This window comes from Tachyglossus aculeatus, chromosome 21, assembly GCF_015852505.1.
Source record: "Tachyglossus aculeatus isolate mTacAcu1 chromosome 21, mTacAcu1.pri, whole genome shotgun sequence".
Taxonomy (NCBI): domain Eukaryota; kingdom Metazoa; phylum Chordata; class Mammalia; order Monotremata; family Tachyglossidae; genus Tachyglossus; species Tachyglossus aculeatus.
In genome coordinates this window covers 57,496,015-57,523,205 of record NC_052086.1, presented here as the reverse complement: position 1 = coordinate 57,523,205, position 27,191 = coordinate 57,496,015, and the positions used below count along the sequence as shown (strand labels likewise).

The 27,191-nt window shown below is 51.2% G+C and overlaps 1 protein-coding gene across 1 annotated transcript; it reads left to right on the top strand.

The window, feature by feature from the left end:
- The first annotated feature begins 6,907 nt into the window (after positions 1-6,907).
- On the top strand, positions 6,908-27,041 carry FSCN1 (fascin actin-bundling protein 1). The gene is made up of 5 exons (XM_038762890.1): positions 6,908-7,940; positions 22,022-22,178; positions 22,495-22,616; positions 23,778-23,945; positions 24,186-27,041. The coding sequence occupies exons 1-5, from the start codon at positions 7,037-7,039 to the stop codon at positions 24,386-24,388; spliced, it is 1,554 nt and encodes a 517-aa protein (XP_038618818.1). The 5' UTR covers positions 6,908-7,036; the 3' UTR covers positions 24,389-27,041.
- The last annotated feature ends 150 nt before the right edge of the window (positions 27,042-27,191 follow it).

Sequence of the window (27,191 nt, the reverse complement as noted above, 5' to 3'; positions counted from 1 at the left end):
CAAGTTTTCCTTAACGCTGGGTTGTGCGAGAGACTGCAAGCCTGGCATTGTAGAACTTGGACTGAACACACCGCTCACCTCGAAGGAGTGCTTTATAGAACTAATGCTCGGCCGAAATGCTATGTTTACAGGACACTAGAAAAAGCAAAGCCGGACACCCCTTCTAGACTGTGAGCCCATTGCTGGGTAGGGACCGTCTCTATATGTTGCCGATTTGTACTTTCCAAGCACTTAGTACAGTGCTCTGCACACAGTAAGTGCTCAATAAATTTGACTGAATGAATGACTGAATGAATGCAGTTGATGCAATTTGCCCTGGATGAAAGAAATGTATTGTACGGTGGCATGAGGTGGATTTTGTACGTACGGTGCTGCATATAATCAATTGATGGCATATACTGAGCATTTTCTGATTGCAGAACCCCGTACTAAGCACTTGGAGAGTACAATAGAGTACGGCGCCCTCAAGGACCTTACAATCTAGCAGAGTATCATAAACTCTTAATATATATCATTACTACTACTGCTATTCTTCAGGAAGAATTTAATTCCAGTTTCAGCTCACTTCCAACTCTCCCTCATTTCCCTGCAGAAAAAACACTCTGTGGCTTCCAGGCCGCCTTTTGATGAAAACGGTAAAAAAAACACCAGGAATCTGTTACCCGAGAAAGTGGTGCAGGCAAAAAGATAAGCAGGTTCGAGGGTTTGGGATCACTCGTGAGTGCGGGGGTTTTGAGGAAGGCATAAAGGGAAAAGTTTGGGACGCTAGATGATCCAGGCCAATACGTCAGGATGGACGTCACGGAGTGCAATCATCACACGATTCCTCCCAGCATCTTACTGCTTCTGGAGGAGGCATCAGAACGGGATTGAGGGACCACTGACCTGACCCATTAATGGAGGGGGTTCCGCTCTTACCTTCACTCTGCTAGTACTTCGGGAGCCAGCTGGAGTTATGGGTTTATTTCAGCTAACATCATTTGGTTGCAGCTGTCCAGAGGGAATGCTTAATGGCCCGAGGAGCGGCTTTGGCCCAGGTGGCGGATCTGCAGATGCAGAGGGACGAGCTCTGAGAGTCCCGGCAGAGGGGAAGCAGCTCTTCTGAGGGAAGGAAAAAGACAGACAATAAATCAATAGTTTTGACTGAGTGATCACTGTGTAAAGGGCACTGTACTAAGCACATGGGAGAGTACAATATAACAGATATGTTCCCTGCCCACAAGGGAAGCAACGTGGCCTAGTGGATAGAGCCAGGGCCCGGGAAGAGAAGGACCTAGGTTCTAATGCCGGCTCCGCCCCTTGTCTGCTGAGTGACCTTGGGCAAGTTGCTTCACATCTCTGTGCCTCAGTTACGTCATTGGTAAAATGGGGATTATGACTATGAGCCCCATGTGGGACATGGACCGTGCCCAACCTGATTAGCTTGTATCTACCCCAGCGCTAAGAACAGTGCTTGGCACATAGTAAGCGTTTAACAAATACCATCATCATTATTATTATTATTATTAAGGAGATTTGGGCCTAAGTGCTTGGCAGATGCCAGAACCTAAGGTCAGATGCTATGCAGAGCCCAAGGAAAAGGCTTACCGTGTACAAAGACTGTACTGAGCAATGGAGAGAGCACAATATGACAGTGTTGGTAGACACATTCCCTACCCACAAGGAGCTTTCAGTCTAAGTGCCTGACAGAAGGCAGAACTTAAAGTCAGTTGCCGAGGAGAGTCCAAAGAAAATAGTTCAGTTGTGCCACATTTCCTAGGCCCTTAAAAAAGTCTCCTTGCCCTCATTTGATCCAGAAGCAGGAGGGTAAGCACAGTGCTGGAGAGGGAGGGAATCAAGACCTGGGTCCTGCTCTTGACTCATACGTGACCTTGAGTGAAATGTTGGTGCTCTCTCTGCTTTTATTTCCTCAATGATAAAATGAGAAAATAATCCTTGCCCTTTTCCTTACAGAGACTCCACTGGCGAAGTCTTCAAAGCATTTTGGGTTCTTGTGATGGGACAGTTTTACATACACATTAGCGCTTTTTATTATTATACGGTGGAAGTTCCTCGGGATGAAGAATGTTGTGTATTTTATATCACGTGGGCCAGAGATCATGGACTGAACATCTCACTCACCTCGAAGGGGTGCTTTGTAGAACTAATGCTCAGCCTAAATGCTGTGTTTATAAGACACTAGAACAAGCAAAGCCTGGCACCCTAAGTGAAGTTGATGCGATTTGCCCTGGATGAAGAAAATGTATTGTACGATGGCATGAGGTGGATTTTAAGGGAAGTCATGCAGGAAAAAGGGCACACCATGTCAGGTCACATCACATGCTTCAAAAAACCCCAAATAAGGCCTATTCCAGGGATGTTCCGGGCTTCCCTGAATTGACCACAATAGAGAATGACGAGAAGACACCAGCAGCAACAAGCATCCTACACCCGTGTCCTGTTTTCAATCCCTACTCATTTTACCAATGGTCCCACACTCCAATCGCTCCCTCCCAGCAGTTTTCCGGTCCCTCTCAACCCCAAACACCAACTCCATCTCCTGCCTGGGTTTCCGGCCCACCCACGTACTTCTGCACCTGCGCTAAGCTATTTTAACCTAGCATGACTAGAGCCTGCACTTCTAAGACACGGCTTTAGTGCCCTATGAAAAAACAGGACAGGGTTGGAAATATCAATCAATCAATCAATCAATCGTATTTATTGAGCGCTTACTGTGTGCAGAGCACTGTACTAAGCGCTTGGGAAGTGCATTTAGGGTTGGAAGTATCACAGACACGTCGAGTTCCTATTGCATAACATGGAATTAGATGGCACCGTCTGTACTTAGCCTAAAGAAACAAAGCAGAAGGAACCCCACGCTGCAAGAAAATGGCCATTTTCTTGTTTAGGGTTACTGCCATTATTTTAAAACTTTGCTCGGTTGGGCAGTGCATGACTTGAACGTTCTGATTGCACATATCTGCTACTGTAATTTTATGCCCCAGCACAGGACCGTAGATTTAGGATCACCTTGCCCCCTCCTATCTCACTTGACTGCCCTCTTATTACAATGTAGACTCTAATGTCAACCTACTCACTGTACCTCAATCTCGTCTATCTCGCCGCCGACTGTGAGCCCACTGTTCGGTAGGGACTGTCTCTATATGCTGCCAACTTGTACTTCCCAAGCGCTTAGTACAGTGCTCTGCACACAGTAAGCGCTCAATAAATTTGATTGATTGATTGATTTTTCCAACCCTGTCCTGTTTCCCACTCTCTTCTGTGCTGCACCACCCTGATATGCTCCCTTTATTCACCCCGCAACTCAGACTCACAGCACTTATGTCCATAACCATAATATATTTATAATAATGTCAGTCTTCCTCTCTAGACTGCAAGCTCTTTGTGGGCAAGGGGCAGGCCTACTAACTCTGTTAGATTGTTATATTGTACTCTCCCACATGCCTAGTACAGTGCTCTGCACACAGTAAGCCCTCAATAAATACGATCGACAGATTGATTCTGGATTTTATATGTTTTTGCATAACCCATGAGGATATGCCACCTCACCAGAACACTTATGTCACTTGAACATTTACACTCTAAACAAAACAATCTCATTTTAGGTACTGGCTATGAAAGTAGACTTTGTGTTCTCTCCCACAACACAATGCCTACTACACACAAAATTTCAGAGTACCAAAGGATAGTTAATTGATACGGGCCATCTCTTTCAGCTCCCCAGCTACTGTCTCCTTCCAACATCTCCTGATGATTTGTGCCAGAAACACTGCCTTTGTTAGAAAAGCATCTTCCCCTTCAGAAAAAATTCCCCTGGACTCTCCCCTGAACTGAGCTGTACCTGGCAGTGAGACATAGACCCAGTTGAGACTGTACGATGGTGTGTCTTTGATCTAGAAGTCCCTGAAGCTAGGCTTGACAGCTCATCTCCGCTCTGAGCACCCTGACGGTTGGAATACATACTTGGGAACATCCTTAATGAAAGAGCCGATTCTTCAGCCTCGTGATGCCACTCCCAGCCTCCTCCTCCTGGGACAACAGTAGGCCGCTCTTTTAAAATGCTCGAGACCCCAGAAATTTGGAGAATGAGTCCCACCTCTTACAAACTGAAGTGCCCGAGCCTCTTTTAAAAACCCTTCCCTGCTCAATTAAACCCAGACTGGGTGGCACTTATTCAAACCCCGTTAGCAAAAGTGAAAGACACGGAGCCCGAGAAAAGCGGCAGGATTTTGGGCCCATTCATTCAATCTTTCATTCAATCGTATTTATTGAGCGCTTACTGTGTGCAAAGCACTGTACTAAGCGTTTGGGAAGTACAAGTTGGCAACATATAGAGACGGTCCCTACCCAACAGTGGGCTCACAGTCTAGAAGGGGGAGACAGAGAACAAAACAAAACATATTAACAAAATAAAATAAGTAGAATAAATATGTACAAGTAAAATAAATAAATAAATAGAGTAATAAATATGTACAAACATATATACATATAAACAGGTGCTATGGGGAAGGGAAGGAGGTAAGGTGGTGGGGATGGAGAGGGGGAGGATGTTCCCATGTTCACAACTGCCTGTTCCCCTTCTCATTCCACCTCCATCCCCTCCCATCCTTGCTGGGTGGCAGCCCCAGATGCAACCCCTACACCTGAAAGACTTAAGCTGTGAACCCTATGTGGAACGGGGACTACGTCCAACCCGATCAGCTTGAATCTCCCCCAGCGCTTAGTTCGGAGCTTGGCACATAGTGAAACGCATAACAACTTCTATATAAAAAAAGCCATAATTCTGCATTAACTCTAGGATCAGCTTTGAGAGTTCAAGTTCCACTACCTTCAGTTTTTGACTGGAACAGTTTTTGGTCGGAACAAGAAGCAAAGGTCAGGAGGCAGGTGTTTGTGGAGGAAGGGAAAACTAGGTAGAGTGCCTGTGGCCAGCTAATGGTCAGCATTGTGTTCTTTCCAGGCTACTTCTGAATTCTAGGGAACTTCCAGATGCGGTTGAAATGCCTCATGGGGAATGCTGGGACTTTGGTGAAATGGTCAGAGGGCAGATGGGGAGGATGTGAGTGAAGGGGAAGGGGCAAAGAGGAAGGACACGGTGATCCATGTTGGGGGGGGGGAGGAGTCAGGGGGTGAGAGTCAAGCAAAGTTCAACTCCTAATCCTAGATATGTTGGGAATAAGCCTGGGCAGCCTGACTGAATTTTGGCGGTTTGACCTAAAGATTCAGGAATCCGATTTTGCCGGTGGATGGACGATGAATGAGTTTATAACCTTCCTCTATCTAATAATAATGGCATTTATTAAGTGCTTACTATGTGCAAAGCACTGTTCTAAGCGCAGGGGAGGATACAAGGTGACCCAGTTGTCCCACGTGGGGCTCAAGTCTTAATGCCCATTTTACAGATGAGGGAACTGAGGCCCAGAGAAGTGAAGTGACTTCCCCAAAGTAGTCTAGATTTGAACCCATGACCTCTGACCCCAAAGCCCGTGCTCTTTCCATTGAGCCACACTGCTTCTCACAAAGCAGAAAGCTGTGTCTATCCCTTACTGCCCCCCCCCCCCCCAAAAAATGTCAGTACAGCCATTGGCAATACTGAGCACCAGGAAACTGTAAGCCCGTTGTGGGCAGGGATTGTCTCTAGTGCTGTATAGTGTTTTCGAAGCGCTTATTATAGTGCTCTGCCCATAGTAAGTGCTTAATACGACAATGAATGAATGAATCTTCGCCTAATGCAACGGTTCTTTGCCTGACTTGCTCACTCCTTCATTTTGGCTTGGCTACTCTCAAAGTCCTGCACCAAAAACCTGGGACTGGCTGGGCTATAAATTCCACCTCTAGACAGTAAAATCTCCTTGTGGGCAGGGAACGTGTCTACCGATTCTGTTACCAAGTCCTCCCACGTACAGCGCTCTGTACACTGTTCGCGCTGAATAAATGCCAGTGGTGATTACCTGCAGGAGGATTCAGATGAGCCTTGGGAACCTAAACCCCAAAGAGAAAAAGAAACCCCCTTTCCTGGCATTGCTTCTTTAAAACGAATCACTAGGAGCTTCGAATTCCCCTTTCCCACCTCGAGGGGTTCTGGTCTGCATGGATGGGGGGTCGCGGGAAGGTGGTTAGCTGGAAGGGATCCGGGAGGGGAGATGTAGGGGATGCACTGAGCAGGCCCCTCTTTTAGCAGCAGCTGCAGCCCGGCTCTCTCGCCGCCCCCCTCCTCCATCCCCATCCTTCCCGCGGAACCCAGAGTCTCAACTGGAGGCGGGGCCGTTGCAAACCCCCTGACATCATCCCGTCTATATAGGCTGCAGCTGGGCTCTGAGAGGCAGGCTTTGTCAGGCGGTGGGAGAAGGCGCGCGTTGCAGGCAAACAAAAGACAGGGGTGGATGGGGGGGGACTGGTGGTAGAGAGGAGGGAGAGAGAAAGAGACTAACAGCGGGTAGGGGAGAGCAGCAGAGAGAGGCTGTTAGGGGGTGGTGGAGAGGGGAGACTGGTAGAGAGAGACTGGTAGGGGAGAGCAGCAGAGAAAGAGAGAGATTGTTAGGGGGTGGTGGGGAGAGCAGCAGAGAAAGACTGTTAGTGGGTGGTGGAGAAGGGAGACTGGTAGAGAGAGACTGGTAGGGGAGAGCAGCAGAGAAAGAGAGAGATTGTTAGGGGGTGGTGGGGAGAATAGCACAGAGAACGAGAGAGACTGTTAGGGGGTGGTGGGGAGAGCAGCAGAGAGAGAGAGAGACTGTTAGGGGGAGGTGGGGAGAGCAGCAGAGAGAGAGAGAGAGACTGTTAGGGGGTGGTGGGGAGAGCAGCAGAGAAAGAGAGAGGGGGGGCTGTTAGGGGGTGGTGGAAAGAGGGGAGAGCAGCAGAGAGAGACTTAGGGGGTGGTGGAGAGAGGGGAGAGCAGCCGCAGTAGCAGAAAGAGACACAGAGAGAGAGAGAGAGAGACTGTTGGGGGGTGGTGGAGAGAAGGGAGAGCAGCATCTTGAGCCCAAGGTGCGGTAGCGGTAGCATAGTCCCCGCCTCGCTAGGCCCTTAGCCCTTCACGATGTCGGCCAACGGGCCCCCCGAGTCGGTGCCGATCCAGTTCGGGCTGATCAACTGCGGCAACAAGTACCTGACGGCGGAGGCGTTCGGCTTCAAGGTGAACGCGTCGGCGTCCAGCATGAAGAAGAAGCAGATCTGGACGCTGGAGCAGGCGGGGGAGGGCGGCGTGGAGGAGGCGGCCGGGGCCGGGGCCGGAGCCGGAGCCGGGGCCGGGGCCGGGGCCCTGTCCGGGGCCGCCCAGGCGGTGTGCCTGCGGAGCCACCTGGGCCGCTACCTGTCGGCCGACAAGGACGGGCAGGTGAGCTGCGACCGCGAGCGGCCCGACGGCGACTGCCGGTTCGTGGTGGTGGCCCACGCGGACGGGCGCTGGTCGCTGCAGTCGGAGCCCCACCGGCGCTACTTCGGGGGCACGGAGGACCGGCTGTCGTGCTTCGCGCAGGCCGTGTCGGCGGCCGAGAAGTGGACGGTGCACCTGGCCCTGCACCCGCAGGTGAACGTGTACAGCCTGAGCCGCAAGCGGTACGCGCGGCTGAGCGGGCGGCCCGACGAGGGGCTGGCGGTGGACCGCGACGTGCCCTGGGGGGTGGCCTCGCTGCTGACGCTGGCCTTCCAGGACGGCCGCTACAGCCTCCGCACGGCCGACCAGCGGTTCCTGGGCCGCGACGGGCGGCTGCTGGGCGGGCCGGGCCCCGGCCCCGACGCCGCCTTCGCCCTGGAGTTCCGCGCCGGCCGCGTGGCCTTCCGCGACGCCCACGGCCGCTACCTGGCCCCGTCGGGCCCCAGCGGCACCCTCAGGGCCGGCAAGGCCGCGCGCCTGGCCAAGGACGACCTCTTCGTCCTCCAGAGGAGCTGCCCCCAGCTCGTCCTCCGGGCCGGAAACGACAGGAACGTCTCCACCCGCCAGGGTAAGGCCCCGGGACCTCGGACCCCCCCCCCCGACCCCCCTTTGCCCCCTCCCTAGAACTCGCCCTCTCAGGAGCCTACCGGGGGTACAGCCCCTCCTTGGACCCCCTTTCCCTCCTTGGACCCCCTTTCCCCCCTCCCTGGCCCCCTTTTCCCCCCCCCTGCCCCTCCCTGGCCCCCCTTTCCCCCCCCTCCCTGGCCCCCTTTTTCCCCCCCTGCCCCTCCCTGGCCCCCCTTTCCCCCCCCCCCCGGCCCCTCTTTTTCCCCCCCTTCCCCGGCCCCCCTTTCCCCCCCCCCTCCCTGGCCCCCCTTCCCCCCCCCGGCCCCCCTTTTTCCCCCCCCTCCCCGGCCCCCTTTCTCCCTCCCCCTCCCTGTGCCCCCTTTCTCCCTCCCTCTCCCTGTGCCCCCTTTCTCCCTCCCTCTCCCTGTTCCCTCTTTTTCCCCCCCTCCCTGTTCCCTCTTTTTCCCCCCCTCCCTGTTCCCTCTTTTTCCCCCCCTCCCTGTTCCCTCTTTTTCCCCCCCTCCCTGTTCCCTCTTTTCCCCCCCCTCCCTGGCCCCCCTTTCCCCCCCCCCTCTCCCTGTTCCCTCTTTTTCCCCCCCTCCCTGTTCCCTCTTTTTCCCCCCCTCCCTGCCCCCTCCCCATAACTCGCCCTCTCGGGAGCATGCCGTGGGGGGAGGGCGACCCCTCCTCTTGGGTTTCCCCTCTTTTTTTTTTCCCCCACCCGGGAGAAAGCGCTCACGCATCCTGCCCCACGCAGTGCCACCACCCCCCCCCCCCCGGCGACCCCCTCCCCTTATTCATTCAGTCGTATTTACAGAGCGCTTACTGTGTGTAGAGCACTGTACTAAGCTCTTGGACAGTACCATTCAGCAACAAAGAGACAGTCCCTGCCCACAACGGGCTCGCAGTCTATAGCTTGCCAAACGACTCTTACAGTAGCAGCCCAAGGGCTTTCTTCTGGCTTCTCCTCCTCCTCCTTTGTGGGGCTGGTGGGGTTTGGGGCGGGGGGAGCGCCCCTCCCAGGCCCATTCTGGGTCCAGCAGAATGGATTTTTGCACGTGGGGGAGGGAGGAAATTTATGTTCCTGGGACGACGCCCCAAAACGAGGGACAGGGGGAGGCTGAGCAGGGGAGCTTGGGGGGTTATCTTAAGCCTTTTTATCTTTCAACCCTCTCCTTTTCCCCATCCGCGCCCCCAAGGGGTCACCAGGGTAGCCCCCGCCTCCTTCCCCCTTGCAAGACGTGGAGAGGGCCACTTCTGAATGGCTTAAAGCCCCTCTCCCTTCCCCCCAACCGCAGAGCACCAACCCACTCCCCCCACCCCTTTCTGCTTTTCTGGGGCTGCAGGAAGGGTGTGTGTGTTGGGGGAGGGGGGATTGGGGGCGTCGTTTCTCCCCCGCCCCCACACCGGCCTCTGCAGCCAAAACTCACTAAGCCCATCAGCCCCCGCCTCCAGGTAGAAATGGTTTTACTGCAAACCTGCGGGGGGGGGGGGGGGGGGGAAGCTAACCTCTATGGAGGATGCACAAAGGGAGTAGGGAGGCTCCCCCCTCAACTGCCCCTTATCTTACCCCCCCTATAGTATTTACCGGACAGAGAGGCCTAGGGACCAATGGGGCAAGTGCTCCCCATGGCACTGCAGATCCCCTGCACATGGGTTTTTTTTGTTGTTGTTGTTGGAGGGAAGGAGGACCAGTTGCTATTTCAGAGGTAGAACAATTGGCTCTCTGCTGGGCCCAGATGCGCCGAAATGGGTTGGGTACTGCACGATTCCTCCCACTGGCAAATGGCCATGAAGCCTAGGGGGGTAACTTCACTGTTTAACAAGGGGTTTGTATGCTAAAAAGGCCGGTGGGGCTTGTGCAGGGCTTTCCCCTCCAGTTTTCGGGGCAAGGTAAGGAATCCTGAGCTCCAGTATCATCCTCTCCCCTGTTTCTCCGAGGTCTATAACCAGACAGACCGCCTCCCCAGACTTTTTGTCTGCAGAACGGCGTCCTTTTCACCTTGCCGCCGCCCCCCACCCCAATAAACACATAAAACCCAACCCCACTGCTCCCAACCTAGCCCGGGTCCAAAATAAAACAAATCTCTGGCCGATGCTTACAATTATTTTCCCGACTTTGGGAGTTGGAGCGCGAAAGGGAACATGAGCTGGAAGGCCAGAGGAACCACGAGGATTTGAAACAGTTGTTCAGCCCTTTGTCACGGCGCGGCCGAAGATTGGAAAACCAGATGTGCGCGAAGCAGGGCTGGTTTGGGGAGAGACTCGCCTATGACCGGTAAATCAATCAATCAATCGTATTGAGCGCTTACTATGTGCAGAGCACTGTACTAAGCGCTTGGGAACTACAAGGTGGCAACATATAAATGATGTTCTACAATGCTCCCTGCAGTCAGGCCCGGAAAACCAATCTCCCTCCCTTCATTTCAGGGCGTGGCATGCAGGGGATTTGAATAGAAAGCCCGAGCAGTGTTAAATGGGAGCCTCTCCAAGAGGCTGAGGCTTTTTTTTCCCCTCTTTCTCTACAAAATGTGGCTTTGGGGGTGGAGAGAGGGAGGGGAAGGGCTGTTGGAAATGAGCGAGCCCTGAAAAGGCAGGCAGTCCCCTTAAATGCTGCTTGCTGGTGGAACTGTGTAATTTTAACTGTCGAAAGGACCCAGAGGGGTGTTCTGGTGATTCTGCCCCTAAGAAGCCGTGATTTGTGGGGGGGGAATACGACCAAGCCCTGGCTCAAAATAAGCAGCAGCCCTTCAACCCGGGTCGCTTTCTACTCCACCTCCAGCCATAGTACCAGAAATGCAGCTGCAACGTGATCTTTGATTTTTTTTTTTTTTAAAATACATTTCAGCCAGGAAAGCTGTTTCCATTTGGCTAATCCCAGCCAGGAGCAATCCTGAACAGTCAGAGTGGCTGCCTTCGTGACTTTTTTTTAATGTAATCTTTTTAGCAGCTTCTTTACTCTGTGTCCCCTCCCCTTGAAGGGATACATTTTGTTCTAAAGCAGCAAGAAAGAAATATTCTTGAGCTCAGGCTGGGGATGTCCTAGCTAGCCTTCTCCCTATACTGAACTTGACTTGTTGAAGCAAATATTTGAGAGCATCTGAACTGATCCTCAGCAGATATTGGGGACCAGCCTGCAATTTCACATTTTCCTTTGCCCCTTTTCCTCCCCTTTTTATTCTCTCCCCCATGCCTTTTTCTTTAATTCCCAAGTTTTGCTTTGTCTAGGCTGATATCTTCTCTCAGGACCCGGAAACAAAAATGATCGCCGGGTCTGTTCTGCCAATATAAACTCAAGTATCACATCTGCTGGAAAGGGACTACAGCTCCCACCTCATCTGATCTAATAATACTAGTATTAAGTGCTTACTATGTGCCAAGCACTGTACTAAGCACCGTGGTAGATATAAGATAATCAGGTTGGACACAGTCCCTGTCCCCCATGGAGCTCACGGTTCTAGTAGGAGTAAGTAAGATTTAATCCCCACTTTACAGATGAGGAAATTGAGGCACAGCAGTTCAGTGACTATTCCAAGATCACACAGCAGGCAAGTGGCAGAGCCGGGATTAGACCCCACCCAGGTCCTCTGACTCGCGAGTCCATACCTTTTTTCCACTAGTCCGGACTGCTTCCCGTCTCTTGTCTGGCAACATGGTTCCCATTTTGCAAGCCAAAATACCTGCTTAAAAATGCTTTAGGAAAAGTCTCTTGCTTCACACTCTGGATCCCCTCCTTCCAGGGATGAATAGGTAAGGTGAGCTGGGGGTTGCCGTCTTTGAAAGGGGGAGGTTGGAGGAAGGCATCGTGCTCCCTTGTGAAATGAAGTGGGTCCTCGCCCCAATGAGTTCTGCTGATCAGCCACATGTCCAAGCCTGGGCAACAACAGCCTTCTTCTCTTCCACAGTTAGTCTTCCAGCCCCAGAGCCAGTGAGTAAGCATTTAAGGAAGTGCTTAAGTGCTGGGAAAGCTTTTGGGTGTGAACGTGGAAACTGTGGGAAGTGCCTGTTGCTTCTCTCTTCACACCCCGGTCCCCAACCTGGGGTTTTGAAGCAAATGAGGCCTGGCCAGAGACAAAGTCTGCCCCAAAGATCCTGCCCACAGCACTCTGAAACCCCAGGGAGGACTATCAGACCACGGGGAACCGAATCCCAAAACCCCCACTCCCCTTTGCCGATATTTATTGTGTTTCTTGTGGCCCCAGTCTTGGCCTGGTCTCTGCAGGAATTGAGGGATGAGGAGAGAGATATCATTGCTTCTAATCATTTTCAGACTTGTTTAGGAAGAATAAACATGGATCTGTGACCTTTGGGCATTTGATATTTACCCCACGCTCAACCCCGTAAATTATATACTATAAATGATCTTATTAAAGTGTCTCTCTCTAGACTGTAAGCTCATTATGGGCAGGGAATGGGTCTGCTAACTCTGTACTCTCCCAAGCATTTAGTACAGTGCTCAGTTAATACCAGTGGTTGATGTGACTTCTAAATCCCATCTCATCACAAACAAGTGAGTGGGATGGAAGTCTCTGCAGCCCAGGCAGTGAGGCGAACTCTGTTCCACAGACTTCCCAGGAGGTCTTTCTCTTCCCTCCTGAGTAGACAGGACGTCTAGGAATTGGCTTGCAGACCAGTTGTAGCCGATGTGGCAGTGCCCCTGCCCCGCTCTGAGGGCTCAAAGCCACATAGTTCTTATTTATAATAATGGTGGCATTTATTAAGCGCTTACTATGTGCAAAGTACTATGTTCTAAGTGCTGGGGAGGTTACAGGGTGATCAGGTTGTCCCACGTGGGGCTCACAGTCAATCCCCATTTTACAGATGAGGTAACTGAGGCACAGGGAAGTTACATGACTTGCCCAAAGTCACACACCTGACAATTGGCGGAGCCGGGATTTGAACCCATGACCACTGACTCCAAAGCCCGGGTTCTTTCCACTGAGCCACGCTGCTTCTCTCATTTGGACTCTCAACCTCATGTATCCCAGGCTTCCCAACAAGACCTGGAGGTTTCCAAGTAGGGCTTGGGAAACCCTAATTCTTTTGAGCCATTTGCTCTTCAAATAATAACAATGGTATTTGTTAAGCTCTTACTATGTGCAAAGCACCGTTCTAAGCGCAAGCCTGTCTGGAGCCATCTGCTTGCTACTTCCACCCTTCAAAGTGGCATCAACCCTTTTTTGGCCCCTACAATGCAAGATAGTACCTCTAGGGAGGGGGAACTCCTCTTCCTCTCATTCCAAGAGGGCAGGGAAAGGTGGAGTTTAGGGCTAAGATCATAATGGCAAATCTGACCTCTATGGGGGAAAGAGGCAGAGTCACTGAAAATGGCATAAACTTAGTGCCGAAACTGTTGATGGCAGGAAGTGTTAAGAAGTTTTATTTTGGAGGCAAAGGGTATAGGTAGCTATGGCACTTCTGGTAAGTGCTAACTCTTTTTTTTTTTTTGTTAATTAATCAAATGCTGAAGAAGACTCAGCTCGTAGTGGTGGAAGAAGTGCTGTATGGTATCCCTGAATCTTAACTCTTCCTCCACAGTTTTCAGCCACATTCCAGATGTTTCCTTTGGCTTGATCCTTGTCTTTAGTGTGACTCTTTGAAACATGATGCCAGTCTCCTACTTGACTGGAGGGTGGGGGGTAGTTATTTGTTAGAATAACAAGTTTAAAACTCTAACAGCTTGGACTGAAAGGGTGGGAGTGGGCTAGTGGCTCTCTTCTTCTCCCTACCCCCAACCCTTTTGCCACCGTTAAGTGGAATGTAGTCATGCAAAATCGAGAGTGATAGCTAACTTTCTGTACTTTGCTAAGACCCTTTTCCTCCATTTAACAGGTGTTGTCTAGAATGGGGGGAGTGGGTTTAGTCTGAATAGCCCCCCTCCTCTCTTCCCTTGTCTTTCTCCTTCAAATCCTTGATGTTAATCCATCAGTGGTATTTATTGAGCGCTTACTGCGTTCAGAGCACTGTACTTCTTAAAGGGACAAAGGAAATGCTAGAATGCTAACTCTGAACCTTTGTTAGAATGCCCTGCGTCTGGAAGATATCCAGCTCACCCATGCCAACATTTAGGGATTGCCAGCATTCCTGTCCAGCCCGAAGATCTGGGCAACATGATTCTTCTGGAATCCCTGGAAAAGGGTCACCAGGTTGGAATGAAAACTCCATGTCGATAAACAAATGTGAAGTGGATTTATCTGGCTAGAGGACACTTGGAAATATTTTGCACTGTGGAAGGAGGTTAATCTGTGATTGGAGTTTAAGGATTAATGGGTTGAGGCTGTGTTCCTGTTAAAGGAGGCACTGTTCTTAGGCGTAAGACTAGGAGTCTGGGTGATGTCTGTGTGGAGTTAAAGTGGACTCTTTGGGTCCTAGCAAATTTTTAAAACTTTATTCTGGGGGGTTGCCATATTTTCATAATTTGGGAGAAAAAGGTTGTGGACCCAACTCCGTTTTAACAGAGAGGAAAGCTAAGGAAGATGTTGGGTCTAACCAGTTGGGAAGTTAATCCTTATTTTATGGAAATAATGTGTGATTTATGCATGTTTTGTGGATGAGTTGAGACTGCCAAAGAGGGAAATAAACATACATTGCCAGTCCTCCAAATCATCCGTGTTCTTCCTGATGCCTTCTCAGGGGCACCCTGCTCCTTCAATGAGAGGATCTAAAGACTTTTGGCCTCTAACACCAACAGTCCACTAAGTTCTCCTTGAGAGCATTTTCAAATTCATATCTCAGAACCGAGGAGACGATTGTGTCGTCCTCGTCCTATTCCCCAGTTTAGACCTCCTTAAAGAACTCCGTGAGCAGTTTGGGAGAAGCAAAACAACCCATTTTTGTGTCCAGCTCTTGGAGACACCCACCCTCCACCCCTTTTCTGCCCTCCTCTGAGGGAGGAGGGTGGTTGCTCAAATAATCCAGAAATGGTCTGGTCTGGTCCAACCCCCTCCTCGCTTTTGCCAGTACTATAGGGAGACCAGGGAGGCGAGAGAAAAGGAGTGACCTGGGCTGACCGCTCACCCTGCCCCAGAGGCTTGGGTCCCTAGACAGGTGGCCTGACCCAAGCTTTCCTGCTAGACTGTAAGCTTGTTGTGGGCAGGGAATTTGTCTGTTTATTGTATTGTATTCTCCCAAGCGCTCTGCACACAGTAAATGCTCAAAAACTATGATTGACTTACTGACTTTCCAACTGCTATTGCTCTTCAGGAGTCTTAGGACAAGGGTGGGTGGAGCTGAGTTGGGCTCTAGTGATGCTGGACTGGCCTCAACTCGCTGTAGCTCTCCCCGAGTTCTGGTTTAAGGGGGGTGTAAATATGAAGGCCATCCCTTTCCTCCCATCTGCTTCCCTGGGGTGCTCTGGGGTGTGGGGGAAGGAAGCGACACACAAAGTAGAGGTTGGAGGGAGGAAGATTTCCTGCTGTCCAGTCATGAGCTTTCCTGTCTGTCCCAATGGAGCATTGCCCTACGGTCACAGTTGCCAGCCTGGAAGAGGAAAAGGTTCCCCCACTGGACTGTAAGCTCCTCAAGGGCAGGAATTGTGTCTACCAATTCTATTCTGTTGTCCTCTCCCAAGCACTTACTCTGCACACAGTAAGTGCTCAATGAAAACCATTTTCTTAATGGTAAATTTAAGCACTTACTCTGTCCAAGCGCAGTTGTGTGTTCCAGGGTAGGTACAAATTAATTAGATTGGACACAGTCCTTGTCCCACATGGGGCTCACAGAATAAAGAGAAGGAAGAACAGGTATTGAATCCTCATTTTACAGTTGGAACTGAGGCACAGAGCTGTGAAGTGACTTGCCGAAGGTCACGCAGCAAGCAACTGGCAGAGCCGGGATTAGAACCCAGGTCCTCTGACTTACAGGCCTGTGCTGCTTCTCCAGTGTTGCTTGCAACCCCTCTCTGCACCCCTTCCCCTTGTTTGCTGAGAAGCATCATGGCCTAGTGGGTAGAGCACAGGCCTGGAAGTCGGAAGGACATAGGTTCTAATCCTGGCTCTGCCACTTGTCTGCTGTGTGACCTTGGGCATGTCACTTCACTTCTCTGTGCCTCAGTTACATCATCTGTAAAATGGGGATTGAGATTGTGAGCCCCATGTGGTACAGGGACTATGCCCAAGATGATTAACTTGTATCTACTCTAGTGTTTACTACAGTGCTTGGAGTAAGTGCTAAATACCATTATTATTATTATTATCAATAGTAATAATAATAACCCCCAGTGTAATATTCTGCAGCCCATGAGAGGAGAAGTTGGTACCATAGGAATGGCCGAGAACTACGGGGGTCCCAGACGGCACTTCAGTCAAGGTGGTGGGGTGGTCAAATTGTCCAAGCAAGCAGCAGCAACGGCTTTTCCGTTCAGTCCTTCGACTGGGGAATCGCTGTGGATCCCAGCTCTGCTCTTTCCTACAGCTGTGGGGCCTGGAGGAAAGAGGGGAAGGAAATTCTTGAGCTGTGAAATAGTCCAGGCAGGACCTCTGTTGAGCAAATTGTATAGATCACTAGTAATGAGGCCAAGTTACAGGAACGCCAAGATAAGCATGTCTTCCTCGAGGCCACCGATACAGTTCGACAAGCGTCTGTCAGGACTGTAACTGAAATTCTTAGAAAATCCTTAGGGTTTGAACCCTGTATAAGCAAGGAATTTAAGAAACAAGTCGGAAACCCATCCTCCCTCTTTTTCCTGTTCTAAAGCCCTGCAGTAAATTCCAGTGAACAGCTTAGAATGTGTGCTGTCTAAAGGTTCTGTGGTGTCTGTTGAAAGCTACTCCGAAGGAGGCAGAAGGGACAGTATGGTGCGGTGGTCTCCGGCTAGCTGCTCGCTAGCCCTTCTAGCCATCCTAGGCACCAGGCCTGACCTCAGAAAATCATCAGCATGGGGCTGGGATCACGAAGACTTTGATAAAATGTCAGTGAGAACTAAAGATCAGGGAAACAAATCAGTCCCATGTGGACACCAATCAACTTTATAAAAAAAAAAAAAGGTATTAAGCACTTACTATATGCCAGGCACTGTACTAAGCACTGGGCTAGAGTCAAGATAATCAAATTGGACAGAGTCCATGTCTCACATGGGGCTCAGAGTCTTAGTCCCCATTTTACAGTTTGAGGTAACTGAGGCACAGAAGTAAAGCGACTTGCCCAAGGTCACACAATAGACAAATGATAGAGCTGGAATTAGAACCCAGGTCCTTCTGACTCCTAGGCTTGTGTTCTGTCCACTTCTCACATGCTTTCCTGTTGCTTCTCTGAGCCCCTCTCACCCGACAATGCAGGGAAAGCTCTCCGGAGTCAATGCCAGCCACTGCAAGTACTGCCTTACAACAGATGGGTATTCTAGGACACGATCTCTTCCTATGCAGCTGAGCGGACCCATATGAAGCCACTTTTTAAAAAATGGTATTTGTTCAAACGCTTACTACATGCCAGGCACTGTACTGAGCACTGGTAGATACAAGCTAATCCAGTCAAACACCGTCCCTGTCCCACGTAGGGCTCACTGTCTTAAACCAGACACAGCTCCTGGGATGCGAATTGGAGCCTCCCTTGGCCACTGTGATCAGTGCTGAAATTCAGGTGTGAACTGTGGCCCAAACCCACGTACCCTGGGTCCAGAAAGCTCGGATAAGTAGTGTTCTAAGCTGGCTGATGCAGGCAAACTCCTTCCCCTCCCCTCTTGGCAAGACTGTTGGAAAACCCAACTGGTTTGAAAAAAAAAATCATAGCCCTGAGAGCTTTCAGATGTGATACCAGCCTAATGGCTAGGCCAGTTCCTCCCCCACCACTCCGCCAGGAATGGAGATTCTACAGAGTTGGAGGCCCAGTTTACAGATGAGGTAACAGGAGTTTAGTGAAGTGACTTGCCTGCGGTCCCACAGCGGACAAATGGTGGAGCTGGCTTTGGATCCCAGGTCCCTGTGATGTCCACACCTGTGCTCTTTCCACTAGGCCATGCTGCTTCTCTCTGGGTTGAGCTTGGATCAAAGCGGGTATGTGTTTCAGAAACTCGCCTCTTTTGTTCTTTTCCCTCCTCCCTGCCTCTTGAAACCGACACGAACTTCTCCCCGAAGAATTGTCATGTCGGTGTAAAGGCTGTATCTTCTTTTCTTCCTTCGGATGGACTGCAGGCTTGGGCTCACACAGGTGATTGAAACCTAGTGAAGGAGCCTTCGTCTGATTCGGGAGGTCCTGGACAGTGCCTATCTCCCACCGGTGGTCGCCTGCAAACATTCTTAGTCATGCTCTTTGATAAATCAAAACCAAATGGTGCTAGCTTGTTTCTTCTCAGCTTTTTCTCTAACCAGGTGGGTGAGAATGAGTCACAGAGCTGGTTTCCTTCCACTGGTGGAAGAAACCGGACACAGGCAGCTCCTGGGATGCGAATCAGAGCCTCCCTTGGCCACTGTGATCAGTGCTGAAATTCAGGTGTGGGCTGTGGCCCAAACCCACATACCCTGGGTCCAGAAAGCTCGGATAAGTCGTGTTCTAAGTTGGCTGCTGCAGGCAAACTCCCTCCCCTCCCCTCTTGGCAAGACTGTTGGAAAACCCAACTAGTTTAAAAAAAAAATCATAGTCCTGAGAGCTTTCAGATGTGATACCAGCCTAATGGCTAGGCCAGTTCCTCCCCCACCACTCCGCCGGGAATGGAGATTCTACAGAGTTGGGGGCCCAGTCCTGCTGACCTAATCATCTCGGCTTGAAACACTCGTGGCTAGAAGAAATCGCTCCTCTTCTTTGTTCCGCAAACAATCCTGAACTTTAGTGACTTGCGGTAGGCGGTCTTGATTTTTGACTAAGCGTGTTGTGTTCTGAAGAACCAGAACAGCTATGGGGGTCTGCTAGTGCCTTATACGTGTGCTTTAATCTCAGCGAAATTTGCTGACACTCTTGGTCAGAGAACCAAGGTCTACCTGGGTCATTGCTTCTTGGTTTAACCAGGGCTCTTCAGCAAGGCAAGTTGAAATGGAATCAGTGAGGTCTTAAGTTGCCAAAGCTTTCCCCCTCTCTAGTTGGGCTGGCTCTTTCTGACTTTGGGGCTGCAGTGGGAGGGGGCGGAGGTTCCGTTCGGCCTAGAAGGTGGCTCAGATTTCCGAAAGAGTGGTGCTTCAGCACCAGTACAGTAGAGAAGCAGTGTGGCCTAGTGGAAAGAGCACGGGCCTGGAAGACCTGGGTTTTAATCCCGAGTCCTCCATTTGTCTGCTGTTAACCTTCTCTGTGCCTGTTACCTCATCTGTAAAATGGGGATTAAAGCTCTGATCACCCCCTTGTGAGATGTGGACTGACCCCAGCACTTAGTACAGTGCCTGGCACATAGTAAGCGCTTAATAAATGCCACTTTAACCCCCACAAAAAAAATCTGTGGTGGTTGCCAGGTGGCAGAGGGAAGCTCTCGAGCTCTGTTCCCTTTGTCCTACGTGCTCATTTTGACCGGGCCTCTCAAATGTCAGGATAGCAAAGTTATTTGGGGGAGAGAGGAGGCCGGCTGATTGCACCTCTGATTTTTACAGAGCACCCACGTTCGTTCACTGGCTGGAGCCGGACTCCTTCAACTTCCCCCACCCACCCCAACCAGGGAGCAGAGCTGAGCCCGGGATCCGAGCCCAGGAGCCAGCCTCTGACTCAGTGCATTCCTCAGTCCATGGCAGGCAATTAAGGACCCGCAGCTCAGCCAGAAACAAAAGCTTCCAGATGGAAGTTGGCGGCCTTGGGCTCTGCTGACTGTGCAGCCTTACAACCGAGAGCAAATGGCGGGAGGAAACCCGAGATGGGATTGGTTTTTCACACACCCCATCCGATAAAGCCATGCAGAGGGGAGAGCTTGGCTTGCTCAAAGCAGGAAACTGGGCTAGACTTCCTTGGCTCTGGCCAGGAGTTGTGCTCGTGCTTCTCCAACTTCCTGGACCAAGCATTTCGAGGAAAGACTGCTGGGATGGCAACCAAGCTTCTCAAGAGATTTGGGGGGCGGGGGGAAGGGTACACGGAGGGAGCGTCCTCTCCCTGAATGGTTGATCCAGATTACACTGGCTGCCCGCCAGAGGAACCGGATGGTGGCCTCTGGCCCAAAGCCAGTTAGGAGTGGCCAAGCCATTATGGGTTTCTCACCTTAAAGTCGCCCCAGGTTCCATGTGGCATCATCCGCTACAAGGAGGCTGGTGGAAGCTGGCACAAATTGCAGTGTTTTCCATTTAATTGAAAAAGAGGTCGTACCCCTATTAACAAAGGGCAGACAGACCGATCAAGAGGAGGTGGCAGGAGAGAGGTGGGGTGCTCGAGGGACTCGAGCAGGGGCTCTGGTTAAGTTGCCGATCAGTGTGAGATGATCAAGACTGAGAGAACTCTTCTATCCGTGTGGCGAATGGGACAGCTAACAGGCTCCTACTTGATGCCTCAGATAAACAGAGGGGAGATGGAGAAAGTGTCAAGAGCCAAAAGTCAAACCTTGGGGTGGTTTTGACAAGCTTGCTGCAGAGTGAGTTGGTAAAAGCAGATGCGTTCTAGGGAAGCTGCGTTGACTTAGCGGATAGACCACGAGCCTGGGAACCAGAAGGACTTAAATTCTAATCCTGGCTCTGCCACTTGTCTGCCATGTGACCTTGGACAAGTCACTTAATTTCTCTGTGCCTCAGTTTCCTCATCTGTAAAATGGGGATTAAGGCTGCGAGCCCCACCTGGGACATGGCCTGTGTCCAACCTCAGTGCTTAGTTCAGGGCCTGGCACATAATAAGCACTTTACAAATACCATAACCTCCCTCCCCCCCCCACCCTCCCACTGCCCCGCAGAAAACACCAGATGCCTATAGAGGCAAGGATAGAGAGGCTCAAAGTCTGGAAGGCTGACTTATTTTCCCCTTCTTTGGAATTCCATCCGCTCAGACCCAGGGAGAAGTTTCCAGTGCAGAATGAGGCACCTGGACTGGAGGGAGGAAGCATAGGAACTCTTGGGGTAGGCCTCTTCCCCTGCTTCCCTTTTAGCTCACTACTCTGGTTGGGTAGTGATAGAACAGATGCCCCGGCCTGATATCTCTTGTGAAATATACACACTGAGCAGCTGAAGCCCTTTGAAGCTGCCAGACAACTCTTTAAGGACTGCCCAGGGGTTAAGATTTCTATCTTCTTGAAGTAAACATTTCCTCATCCTGTGGACCATTGTCTGTGGGGTGTCTGCTGCCCTTTACCAAGGTCACCATTTAAGAGGGCAGGGTTGCTGAACTGACAAATCCATTTCTTCCCCCTGCCCGTTTCTTAGACTGTAAAGGGTCCTGGGGTTTTTAAGTACCAAAAAACCTCAGCTCAAGTACTTGTTCTTCGACCAGACCATTGGGTCTCCTGTCCCTCAAACTCCTTTGGCAGTGAAGGCCAGAAGTTGGCAACAAGTCAGAAGCTTGTTTGGAGACTTGGGCTGTTCAAGCAACACTTTTGTGTAAACTACTTTCTTGGCAAGTGGCAGGCCTTCCCTTCTTAAAAAATGGAATTTCACTCAATTCCTACAGACCAACCAGCTTTCTCGACATGCTAGGCATACGAGTCCAGTGACCAGAGTCCTCCGAACCAGGAGACCATTGTCTGGTGGGGCTAGGACTAAGGGAGAGGCCCTTTGCAAAGAGTCAGAAGGCGGCTGTGATGGGGGAAGAGGAGGCTGGCACATTGTTGGGGCTGGGCTGGACTCCGCTTGCTGCTGTGGTTTGCCAGCTTCTAGGGTCTCTTCCCCCATCTCTGGAGGGCACTCTGGGATTGGGCTTTGGGGTGAGCCACTGAGGTTCTGGTTCAGCATTGGCCGCTTTGGTGTGCTGTCGGGACTCCCCTCGGTCCCCATCAAGATCCCGTGGTTGTCTAATGAAGGAAGAAGTGTTGACCTTGCAGAGTGGCCACTTGCTGATTGCCCTGCGACAGGGCCAGGGCTGGAACTTGTGGGGCAGTCCCCTTCTTTCCTTGGTAGAATGGAAGTTTCAGTGTTGTCCTTGTGGCGGGCACACCCGCTCCTCTCCTTTCCCCAGTTACCCACTATTCTCTGCTCTCCCAATCCCGCTGCTGTCTGGACGGCACCACCCTCCTAACCTCTTCCACTTTGTCGCCCCAAACAGGAATGGACCTCTCTGCAAATCAGGATGAAGAGAGTGACCAAGAGACCTTCCAACTGGAGATCAATAGGGACACCAAGAAGTGTGCTTTTCGGACCTTCACGGGCAAGTACTGGACCCTCACTCCCAGTGGTGGCATACAGTCAACTGCTTCAGTCAAGTGAGTGCCTGGGTGATGAGGGGTACGGGAGGGATGGAAGGGAGGGCTCTCTCTTGCATGACACTTTGTTTCCTTCCTTCCTGAGATTTTTGGGTCCCACGAATGATCCTATTCCTAATGGAACCTAGTCCACCCCTAGCCAGAGTCCCAGATTTAGACCCAGAGCTTCCAAAGGAGCCAGCTTCAGAAGCCAAAAACTCAAGAGCCTGGGCTTGAAGCCTCGTGGGGAAGCAATAACTGCTAGACGGACTGTAGATGTTGGCTTTTTCCAAGCAATTATTCCCCTCTGACTGTCCACCTCTCTCTGGGCCACTAGGAATTCCAGTTGCTATTTTGATATCGAGTGGCTCGACAGGAGGATCACCCTGAAGGCTGCCAACGGCAAGTACGTGACGGCCAAGAAGAATGGTCAGCTGGCCGCTTCGGTGGAAACTGCGGGTAAGACTGAGCTGGTGGACTTTGTTTTGGAGGGGAGGTGCAAAGAGTAAACTTTAAACTCCTTAATCCTGCCGAATTCTTGTAGATTCCTGCAGTCTACCCCTTCTCCCTGCCCAGGGCATGTCATCAAGGAAGTCCAGTCCCTCTTTCCTTCTGACATCTCCGCCCTTAACGCTCACCCCAACCTTCCCAATGTCCTGGACCTCCTCCTTTGTCAAACTTAAAGGTAATTCGTTAGGGAGAGAATCAGAATAATTTCCCCTTCTCACCCCTCCCCGACATCCTGGCAAAACATCTCCATTCAGTTGCTTCACTGGCCCGTCTCGTCCTGTACGGAGTCACCAAGGAGACATGACTCAGTGATCCAATGTCTGGGGTTCCATAGGCCACTGCTCTTTCGGGAAGACAGTGAGGGAAATGGTCTCCCCTTGAGACTTTGGCTTGTGCGATCAGACCCTCCCAGAACTCAGCTCGTGGTGGAACTTTCTCATTTCTGAGGAGAGGACTAGGTGGAAGAAGAGAGTTCTTGGCTCCTACCTGCTAGTCAGCTCTTCTGCAAGCCAGTCCCAACTCCCAGTTCTAAAATCAGTACATGAGGCGCTTGTTCCACTTACTTCTTCCATACTAAGGTGGGGGAGGTCCACACCATAGCTGGGGAGTCTTTCTTTTTAGAACTTCTTATTGTACCAGGAAGGAATAAGGGCTGGATCTTGCTAGTTTAAGTTCTGTTCCTCTCAACTCTTGTCACCAGACTTGAATGAAAAGATTTGTGATCTTTTCCCCCCCCCCCCCGCATCACTTAGTTAGCTTTGGAGAGTCTTTTTGCTTCACTGTCTTTTAGGTGAGCTCAAGCTAATCTATCACAAGCTTAAAAATCTTAGGAAGCAGCTTGCTCTGGTGGAAAGGCTTTGGTTTCAGGGGATCCAGGATCTAATCCCAGCTCCCTCACACACTCATGGTCACAACAGCAGGCAAGCCGAAGTTGTCTTTCTGCCTCAGTTTCCTCACATGTGAAATGCCTAGTCTGCCCCTTAGACTGTGAGCTGTATGTGGGACAGGGTCTGACTGACTTGATGATCTTGTATCTACCCCAATGCTTGGCACGTAGGAAGCGCTGAATGAATACCACGATCGTTAAATTTGAGTTTCCCTCTTGGGTAGGTGAAACCGAACACTTTCTGATGAAGCTGATCAACCGGCCCATCATCATCCTGCGTGGGGAGCATGGCTTCATTGGCTGCCGGAAGGTGACCGGGACCCTGGACTCCAACCGATCTTCCTATGATGTGTTTCAACTGGAATTTAATGATGGCGCCTACAATATCAAAGGCAAGTTCTCGGACGGGAGGTTGGTAACGGCGTGCTCTTGACCGTGCTCCTACTTAGGGAAACCGGGGCTCCTGAATCTCACCTCCAGTTGGCAGGTCCTTGTAGGTCCACCCCTCCCAGTGTCCCCTGGTGCGGCCTTGTCTCCAGCTTGTTGCTGTTCTGCTAAGGTCACGCCTCAATGGGCCGTGTCTCCGTCTAACCCGAGGCTCGGGTCTCCTTTCCTTGACGTTCTTCCCGCAGATTCCACCGGGAAGTACTGGATGGTTGGGAACGAGTCATCCGTCACCAGCAGCAGCGATACCCCCGTGGACTTCTTCTTCGAGTTCTGCGACTCCAACAAAGTGGCCATCAAAACCAACGGCCGGTACCTGAAGGGCGACCACGCCGGGGCCCTGAAAGCTAACGCCGACTCCATTGACCCCTCCACGCTCTGGGAGTACTAGGTGCACGTTAGCAGCGCCAGCTTTCTGCTCCCTGCCCTGGTGCCCTTTTTTTTTTTTTTGGTTCCATCTGTCTTCTGATCTGCCCTCCCACCCCACCTCCTCCTCCCTCATTCAGTGAAAGTGTTTCAGGATGGCTTACTCTGCTTGTCCCCTGAGACTGCGTCATCTGACTTCCTTCGCCTCTTTCTGTTTTTGTTCTTGTTTTTTTCGGTGTTGAGGAAGCCTTCCACCTTTCAAACTGGAGAAAATATTGCATCCTCCTTTCCCCTCTCCTTCCCAGTGGGTTTTTCCTTGCTTGGAAGCTGTCCCCACCTGCCTCCTCCTTTCTGCAGGGTGAGTGTCAGTGGCAGTCCAACTCCTCCTAGGGCAACGTCAGAGGAATTTTTAAAATCCATCTCTGTCCTCTCTCCAGTGCCACATGTGGGGGCTGGAACCTCTCAATTCTCTGCTGCCTGCTGGATGTCCATGCCACTGAGCCTTATTGCCCCCATGCTGTTCTTCTAGCAGGTGGTGCTATTAGTGTTGTTTGCTCTAAGGGCTAGAAAGAGCAGTACTGGAGTGCCTGTCCCCTCTCTTTCTCTCTCTGTGGGAAACCTCAGTTTCACCCTACAGATTAAAATGGGGACGACCCTGAATTCCAGGACCAGGCATGAAGATAATACATTCCCGGATCTGCCTAGCTGGCAATCCTTCCTTCCTTTCTCTCTGCCTCCCACCCCTCACGCTTCCCTCCCCACTCCTCAACTCCCTCCTGGTTTCTCTTGCAGGGGGTGGGGAACAGTTACTCTTCAAGTCTAAGGCTGCAGATTCCTCCTGGTTGTAGGTAAAGTAGCCACTGCACATCCCTTATGAAGCCAGAGCATTTCCTTCTGTGGGAATATCTCCACCTGTCACCTGAGTGTAGCTAAGGGGCTGCGGCCTTGGTCGATGGGGGCTGAGTGATGGGTGGTGACGGTGGCACTGACCCAGAGGGGCTCTCTGTCCATCCAGCAGGTTAGAGATGTCCCCAGGGATGCCTCACAATGGGGGCTTGCGTGACTATCCACAGCCCAGGAGTCCTGCCTTCGACTCCCAGTGGCAACTCGGGAATGGCTCCACCGTTGGCTTGATTTCCTTGTCTGTCAGCTGCCAGGCTCCAGCCCCAGTTTTTTGGGCTACTACACCGATTCTAGAGGCAGGAGAAATGCTCACTGGGGATGTAAGGGCCCAATTTGGATTATTAGCTTTCTTCTCTTTCCCCCTCCCTACTGGGAGGTAGCTGGCTCCTTAAAAGTTAAGATCCGTTTACAAATCTGAAACCTGTCTTAGCACTTTGCACAGCAGTAGTGTTTCAGGTGGTTGTTTTTTTTTTTTTTTTTAATTTTCTTTTAATCCTACTGGAAACCTCTAATCTTCACTGCACATCCTGTTTAACTGTAAGATACTCCCTTCCTGCTTGCAGGCCCAGCTAGGGGCTCCTATTCCCTGGATGGAAAGAGTCCTTTGGGGTCTCGTTCAGTCATCTCTCCACCCCGGCCCCTTCTGCAACCCCCGCTTCTGAAATGAGGGCATGAAAATAGCGGTGTTCCTGGAAGCAGAAAATGACCAAATCAGTGTTTTGTTTTGTTTTTAATCTAGTTGTGTGTGCTCCGTGGCACTAATGTGAACAGATGATCCTCATGCAAGTATAGCAGTGTGAATGTCTGTAACAGGAGGTGCTGAACCTTCGTGGTCTCAGCCCTGAGCAAGGTGGAAGAGTTTGTGTTTGAGGGTGGGGTGGTGAGGGGTGCCCTGTCAGAAATCTATTGCTTCTCCCTGGTTCTGGTTCCAGCCTACCTGATGTCCTGGCTTCGCCCTCTTGCAGACTTTTTCTTCCAGCCAGTTCCAGAACCTGGTGGGGTTGGGGGAATCCCACTCCAAGTTGAAAATGGAGCAGACTGGTTAGCACGGGAGAGTTTTGTTCACTTTTCTCTCCAGTGGGCCCCACACACTCCATCTCTGCCCTTCCTCCGCTCCCAAACCCTGGCATTGCAAGAAAGGCTCCGCAGTAGGGTCGGATGTGCCAAAACAGAACCACTTGTCCCTGGGGCTTTGAGCAAGGTCGTGAAAGGGGACCCCCTAGAAGCCTTACATCTTTAAGAGCCATGACAGAGGCCCCCCTTCTCCTCACCCCCTCCAAGCTTGGTGCTAAATGCCTGTAACTGGAACCTCTTTATTTTCCTTAGGGGAGGGGTCACCTCAGGGTGTGCCCATCCACTGGATGTTGTCTGAACTCCTGCTTCCAGGAGCTTTGGGGTGGACGGGACTCGGGGGAGACTCGAGCTTTGTCCGAAAGGAACCCAAAGCACCCTCAACTAAGAGCCCCGAGTCGGTGCTCCAACCTTTGACGCAAAGTGCTTGCTGCCCTTTTCCCTCAGCCATTTGCTCCTTCCCCAAGCAGCTGTGTGTGGCCTGTTCCCCTCGTGCTGGCTTCTCCCTGTGACAGTAGGTTCCGCGTCTTATTCCTGTCTCTCGTATCAGACGTCTTGGCTCCGAAAAGCATCTCACTTGGGTGTTTTTGTTAACAGTTGTTCGGTTTTTTTTTTTAATTTTTTTGTAAATGCCATTTGTATAACTTAAAGCAACAACAAAATAGCTTCAACTGGAAAAAAAAAATAAAAAGACAAACCCAAATGACTGCGCGCTGTCTGGCTGGTGTACAAAACCGGTTCCTGGGACCGGGCTTGGCTGGGAGAGTTGTCATTCAGTTTGAATTTGATGGGGAGACTGCATCCATGGGTGTGAGGCTGTCGTGCACATGTGGTCTGGGGAAAGGGTTGGGCAC

What these genes read in the sequence shown, in the direction of transcription:
- FSCN1 (XM_038762890.1), top strand. Translation starts at nt 7,037, where the DNA reads ATGTCGGCCAACGGGCCCCCCGAGTCGGTGCCGATCCAGTTCGGGCTG. An exon ending in GAACGTCTCCACCCGCCAGG is followed by an intron (nt 7,941 to 22,021) that starts GTAAGGCCCCGG and finishes CGCCCCAAACAG; the next exon opens with GAATGGACCTCTCTGCAAAT. An exon ending in TGGCGCCTACAATATCAAAG is followed by an intron (nt 23,946 to 24,185) that starts GCAAGTTCTCGG and finishes TTCTTCCCGCAG; the next exon opens with ATTCCACCGGGAAGTACTGG.